At 33.2% G+C, this 7749-nt stretch overlaps 1 protein-coding gene across 1 annotated transcript; it reads left to right on the forward strand.

Moving 5' to 3' along the window:
- Nucleotides 1-202: 202 nt before the first annotated feature.
- Nucleotides 203-3418, forward strand: EIN_353670 (hypothetical protein; the record flags this gene model as incomplete). Its single annotated transcript, XM_004183330.1, has 1 exon — nucleotides 203-3418. The coding sequence occupies one exon, from the start codon at nucleotides 203-205 to the stop codon at nucleotides 3416-3418; it is 3216 nt and encodes a 1071-aa protein (XP_004183378.1).
- Nucleotides 3419-7749: the final 4331 nt, after the last annotated feature.

Raw genomic sequence — 7749 nt, forward strand, 5'->3', positions numbered from 1 at the left:
CAACAAGTTCAATGAATATGATATGGTATACCAAGTATTAATCTTTTTGAATATAAACTTAATTTATTTTCCATTTTTAAAACGCCTTTCATTGAAGTATTCAACCAAGTTACTTTTTATAATAACTGAAAAACAAATAAATTAATAGTTGTTGAAGTATTTTCGAGTATTAAAACGAAATCTGCAATATCAATTCAACACAATGAAAACTTCATTACAACAGAAATCATTTGGCGCAAGTCTTGAATTACAAACCCAAAGTGGAACTATGTTATACACGTGTGATACAATTATCAGAAATGGAGACGAAGAGAAACAAATCCAAGCAGCTCTCAAAATTGCAACTGAGAAACTGACTGACGTGGAGTCACCAAAAACTGGAATTCCAATTTTTGCATTTTCACATAAGAGAAGTTTAGATATGACGGATGACGACTGTGCAAAGCCACGGGTGTTACACATGACAGAAGCATTTGTTGATTTAGACAGTTGGACGTCACAGCTGAGTGGTGAGGAGACTTCCATAGTAACAGACATCTTCTCGACTTATTTACAAAATGGGATCAAGTCGGTTGTCCTGAATCCATTCCAATCGTGTGGCACACTTAATGCGACTCTCAACGAGTCATTACACGCAAAAGTAACCCACCAGAGTGTTGGGAATGTGTTCTCTGAAGAGACGATCAATAATGTATGGGTTAAGAAGAGTGGTGACATCATGAGGCCAACAAACACGATAGTGATGGTGGAGATATACCTGGAGCCTTTGGACGACGACCAAGAGGGACATTTGATTGTTGAAATGGCAAAGAAGTTTATTGGCAAGCCTGCTCCATTTACGCCATTCACCGCCTTTTTAACTGAAAATTGGAAGAAGCAAAAGTATTTCAAAAAGAAGAGAGGTGCAAGTGAGAATTATGAAGAAGACATCAAGATGGATGACCAACAAGATACTAATTTCTCAAGTCACTCAAAAGTGATGGTGATGATGACTACAACACCAGAAACTATGACAAACACACTATTTAACTTAACAAACATTAAGACAATTGTTTCTTCTGCTAAGTACAATGAAGTGGTTTACACGGCGTCTGACTGGAGTGACGAGGGAAATGCTAATACTATTGAAAAATTCAATACGGGAGGATTGAATGTCGTGGAGACAAGAGAACTGATTGCAGGGTATTTGCTCCACCCCGCCTATTTGCGAGAGTGGAAAGGTGCAAGACCTTTCAATACTTCAATGCAAGAAAATATTTCAAATGTTCCAAAGAAAAGTGTAGTCAAAAGTACTCAAAAGGATATTCAAAGTGAACAAAAAGAACAAGAGAAGGCAGTGTGCTCAAAACGAATCAATCCAATAACTGGCAAAACGGAGAGTGTCGTTTTCGAGCGCATTAAAGGGGATACCAAAGACGACACAACAATTATAGTACCCGTTCTTGCAGTCGTTAGGTATTTCTGTGAACTTGGGCGTACTGATGTTGAAGTGTCGATAGGTAACTTGTTTGGGAATTACAACCGCCTTCGGCAGATAAAAGAAGAAGTGCAGAGTTACAACAAAATTGTTAAAACAAATGCACAGAATTGTGATGAAGCCAAACGACTGTTCATGACGTCTTTTGTGGAGAAAGTGAGTGCAATTGGATACACAATAGCAATTGACGAGCACAAGGATGTGAAAGTTCCTGGCATTGAAGAGGTTCTTAAAACAATAGAAGATGAATTTGATCAATTAATCACAGACGCGAGAAGTGAGTGTAAGAAGGCGTCTGGTGAGGTAGAGTATATGCAACTCCAAGAAGTATACAAACCAGGTGACTTTGTGATGAACGACAAGATCACTGAAATAGGGAACCTTCCAGTCGTCTTTTTAATCGAAGACAGTCATTATGAAGTCCACCGGTCGATGATGTTGGGAAGGAAGTATTACTTCTCGATGCGCCTTAAAACAATGGTACGAGGTCTTGATGAGTATCTCTCTGTAAGTTTTAATGTATCTATTGGCGAGTGGATTGGAAAACGTGCACTGAAAGACTTTGACTACCACCCAATCAAGAAATACGAAGCAAAAGTGTATGAAAAGTACTATGAAATGATTTCAAAATTCAAGAGCACTCCCGTTTACATGCACTACAGTGAGTTCTCGTTCTTCCCACATCAAAGCAGAATTGGAAATTCACACACACAAACTGACTCTGCGACTTCAAAAGATGGCTCATTAGTGGTCGACATGGAACTGACTGTATCATTGAACAAAAGTGTTGTTAAAGGGGTCAACGAGGCGAGTGAAGCAATAGTTAATGCATTATCAGAGTATAAAAAGGTCCGCAAGACGTTTCCACCGACATGCAGTGAGAGTGAAAGGATAGAGCGGTATAAGACAAAGGGAATTGAAGTGTTTGAAACGCTGCCAGAACATCTCCATAAACTCGTGTGGCCAACAGTCTCTGCTTATTCCATCACTCAGAAATGCTGGGGACATGTTCTGGTCCCTCTTTTGAATGCCATTGAGATCAGAAGTGTCGAGTGGAATCAACTTGTACTTCCTTCTACTGTCAAAGAGTTATTGGTTGCAACTGTAGCGTCCTCCGTCAAAGGGAAAAAGATGATACAGACAGATGGACATATTAATGAAAGTGACGCACTTGCTTTAAATGTTCAGAAAATGCTCAAAACTGAGAGCAAATACAAGTCCGCCCAAATACTGAAAACACGAGGGAATGGCACACTCTTCTTGTTGTATGGGCCACCAGGAACTGGAAAGACGTTAAGTGTAGAGGCGCTAAGCATTTTGTTTGGTCGTCCGATGTACCAAGTCTCATTTGGAGAGTTGGGAACAACCATCAGTGAGTTGGAAGAACGACTTGGCGACATTTTGTTCTTGACATCTCGATGGGGAGCACTTGTTCTGTTGGACGAGGGTGATGCACTCATTGAGAAGAGGACGTCTGGCCAATTTGTGATGAACTCGATGACTTCTGTACTTCTGAGACTACTTGAAAACTTCGACGGAGCACTTTTTGTAACGAGTAACAGACCTCTTGCACTTGATCCAGCTGCATTGAGTAGAGTAACTTTGGCTGTTCACTTTGAGAAATTAAAAGAAGAGTCAAAGGAAGAGATTTGGAGGAATTCTCTTGTTAATTTGTTTGAAAGAGAAGTTATAGAAGGGATTGAAAGAGGAAGAAATGGTGCAGAGGAATACGTCGAAAAGAATTTTGATGTCAAAAAGTTGGGTTCGTTTAATGGCAGCGGAAGATCTATCGGCGCAATCATTAAACTTGCAGTTGCTCTTGCGGAACAAAGAAACAAAGAACTTTCTTTTGACATCTTGAAAGACGCAAATGAAGTCTTCACGAAATTTAGTGACGACTTAAACAAAGACGGACTTCTTTTTGAAAAGGAAAATTGGTGATTTTATAATCAAAAGGGTCTTTAATTTTGTTTTTTTTATATCCATTAAAACACCATTTTATAAATTTAAATAACATATTGTGTTATTTACTGGTCTTCATTTGAGGTTACTCCTTCTAAACATTTTAAATATAAATAAATGAATATTCCCCGATATTACAAGTCAATAAAGAGATCAAAAGACTGACACATACAAACATGTTACAACTCCCAAACCAAATGTATATTGCCAAAGCCGGGAAACATACTATCGCTATACAATTTGGACATCCATTATCTTCAAGCTTTTTGGCCAGTTTTGTTTTTTTTCACATCTTCGTGTTTTTGATTTGCATTATTTGGAGTTCCATTGGTTTCATTTATTACAACTTGATGATCTTGTTCTTCTACCATTGTCTTGCTTTGAAAGATTTACATGATATTTTGAATCCGCGCGGTGTGTAATTTTGGTAAATTTATAATTAATATTTTTATAAACAGAATATAAATAAAATTATAACTAATTATATTAAATATAAATAATTTTATTTGATGTGTAGTTATAAGTGAGTAATTAATAACCAAAAACAATTATTGACTTATAATTAAGCCTTTGACTGATTAGTTATTTAAAATAAAGTTAAATTATTTATTTTACAACTGCTAAATTATTAAATAAGAACGTTTATTATAATTCATTCAACACTTGTGTCATTTTGACTCTTTTTTTTATTGTAATTCATACAACATTTAATTTGTGATATTTAAAAATATTTAAAAAATCAAAAATTAAATTGTTGTTACAATTTATAATAATATAATGTCATTTCAAATAAATGTACAATATTTTGTTTTTGTTTTTATTTTTTTTCTTTTTGCCAACAAAAAAATGAAAGATAACAAATACAAAAAGTTAAATTTTGTTATAAATCAACATAAAATACAATTAAATATTGTCAAATCCAATGAAAAATTATAAAAAATAAGAAATTAATAGTTTAATTTTTAAACAAGCTGGATGTTATATATATGTTTGGCTATTATACATAATATATAACCCATTTTATTTCACATTGAGATAAATTGGAAGTTCATTATCTCGTTGGAAATGTAAAAAATAATAAAAGAACAAATGTGTGTTATTCGAGTAAGTTTTTAAATCAAAACTTCAGTAAACAAGATACTGTGAATAATGCGACACACAAAATACAATTGAAAATAAATGTGCAACTTTAGTTATAGTTTTTTATGTTTTTTTTAATTAGTTTAATAATTTTAAAAATAACCGTGAGTGAACACTTGTTTTGATATATAAAAATATATTAGATTTTAATACAATTATTGTATTTAATTGACCAAAAAAATATTAGAGTAAAAGGAGTCTATTTGTCACAAATCCATCAGAAAAATAATTTATTTGTCCGATTTGAATAACTTTTGTAGGATATTTTATTAATATTATAAATAATTTTTAGTAAAATTTTGGTTAAAATTCAACAAAAGGCACAGATTAGAGAACAAAATATTTAATATTTGTACACCAAAATGATTGGCCAATTGTTCAACAAATAGCTTGTTCGATTTTACAGACCAAATAATTGTAAAAATTAAATAAATAGCTTTAAAACTCAGATAAAGAACTATTCTTAAATGGTTTTGCGTGTCTTAGTATTATTTGGTGAACCATTTTTCTAGTTTTTGCACTTTACAATATTTAAATAAGTAAAAATTACATTTTAAAATCTATAAAGACAGCTATAATTAATTTTAAAATATATTACAGTTGACTAAGTAATTCTCAGAGACCAAATAATTGTCAGAAGGATGTATTTCCCGTTGATTACCTTGGAAATAACAGGTTTTTGAAAAAAAGTGAAAAAAGGTACACTAAAAAATGGTAAGAAACTTAAATCCATTTTTATAATAGTTTTTATCTAAAGTTTTACAATTATTAAATAAACTTCTTACAATTATTTGGTCTCTGACCGTTTTTTTTGTCAACTGTAATAGAGTATAAGTATAAGTTCTATTGTTTTGACAAGAACTTCTATATTATATAATAAATTGTTAAAATATTTTTTTACATTATATAATAATTATCAAAAGGGTTATAAACGAACTTAAATTTGAAAAATAATTAATGCCACTTGAAATACCATATATAGTCAATGTCCTTCTTTATTTTAACCAAAAGGAAAGTCTTCAAACATTTATTCACATCAATCACAAATGTGGTGCCGCACTTAATTATCTCAAAACAACACCACGTTTCTTGAGTCCGGTATCTACCGCTTGGTTTTTGAAACATTTCACCCCAGACACTTTAGATGTTCCTGACATCTCAAAAGATGTCGAGAAGTACCTCCCAAAAATCAAATTGGTAAAAAATCCCGACTTGTGTTCGATGGTAGTTGATGTCATTTTAACGAACAATTACCCGACTTTATTCCCAAAAATTACAACCCTTACATTCGACACTCCAAACCAATTTGAAGACCCTCAAACATATGTGAATACAGTAATATTCCAACACATTGATTGTTTCAAACGAGTTGATTACATCAGAGGAGATATTTCTTTAATTGCAAAGTACTTGGAAATGTACACAAAATATGGGAAGGACATTTACGCAAAAGTTCCATCTAAAATTTTGTGTAAATCGTATGAGAATGATTCTATTCTCCCCAACACAAAAACGTTGAAAATCATTCAAAGAATATTAAAATGTGTTCCGGATAATGGACTAACACAAATTTTTGTTGTTGCACTCAAACCAACAAAAGAATTTGTTGAGGAAATCAAAAGAATGAAAAGGGTTAATGTGTTGTACGAATATGCTTCAAATGTGCCATGCGATAAATTATATTGTGGGTGTGGCGTGTTGTACGTCCTCGGCTGTTTATATGGTAATTACCAAAACGACGCGATAGAACGAGCATATCCGACTATTATTCGACAGGTATGCGTCAATGATTATAACAAAGATGAAACCTTATGGGAAGTCCCAAAATGTGTCGATGGGTTCATGTTGTCTGAATCAAATTTTGATGCTCCTTGTGAATTTAGAATTGGCACTAATCACATCAAAAATATTTATTTGAATCATTTGGAAAACTTTATATTTCAAGGAGGAATGGACACCGTTGAAATGCTCGTGTTAACAACGTGCAAAAACATCGTCTTTGGTGGGAAAATGAAATTTGAGAAGTTGGAATTCTTGTGGCAAAAATCATGTGAAAACGTCCGAATAGAGAGTAATTATTACAGTGGAAAAGAAATGAGCTTAGAATTGCCAAATATCCACAAAGTGTTTGTTATGAATTGCAAAGAAATTACTCTTTTAAAAAATGTTGGGAATATTCCACAAATGTATGTGATTGAAACGAAGAATGTAATGTTCCCACAAATTAGTGTAATGCAAGTCAATGATTTATATATTGAGAACAGTGAAAACATCGAATTTTCTAACGGCACCTTTGGGAAAACTGTAGTCTATGAAAGTATTTGCAATGAGAAATATAACAGAAATTACCAAAAAGGTGTTTGTGTGACAAACCGATTTGTACCTCTCTCATTTAGTACTTTTGTTGATGGAAATGTGATGGTTATGAATCCACGATCATTCCAAGAGTATAATCAATTGGTTTCCAAAAACTTTTCGTCGACGATAGAAAAGGGCTGTTTTGTCTTTTTGACAGAAGACAACAAGAAAAGGTCGATCGAAGGAATTAATTATTTTGAAGCGAGTGGACTGGGAAAGAGTTGCATTTATGCGGCTCTCTTAGACTCGAATAGACTCGATAAGAATGATAGAGATGAAACTAATTGGGCAAATACAACAATCCGATACAAAGCGGATGAGGGGAGACTCTTTTATTTGTGGAAAGAGTCACCAATGTTAAAAAGTGGATGGTATAAAATACCAGCAATGCGAGATTCAATCGACTATGACCAACTGTTGTATAGTATTATGGGCGGAAAAGACAACTATGTGGAGGATCCAAATGAAGTAAAAAATTACAGAAACCCAAATCAAATTCGATGGGATCAAATGGAAAGTGTTTGTACTGTAGGGTGTGGCTTTGTCAAAACAACTAAAATTGCATTTTTTACATTGAATGGAAACTTTGTAGGTAAGATCAAAACCGAGAGAGATGTCATGGACGCTGTTATCAGGTTTAAAGAAAATGAAAAAGTCACCGTTAACTATGGAGAAACTCTTTTTAAATTTGATTTGACTCGAATTAAAGAACTGTTGAAATGAATTCTTTATTATTTTGCTTGTTATAAAGATTGGATGTTCGATAATTTAATAGTAATTTATTATTAATACAGTCATGAGAAAAAGCTGTC

The sequence above is a fragment of the Entamoeba invadens genome (genome assembly GCF_000330505.1).
Source record: "Entamoeba invadens IP1 unplaced genomic scaffold scaff_1105074725187, whole genome shotgun sequence".
Lineage (NCBI taxonomy): Eukaryota > Evosea > Mastigamoebida > Endamoebidae > Entamoeba > Entamoeba invadens.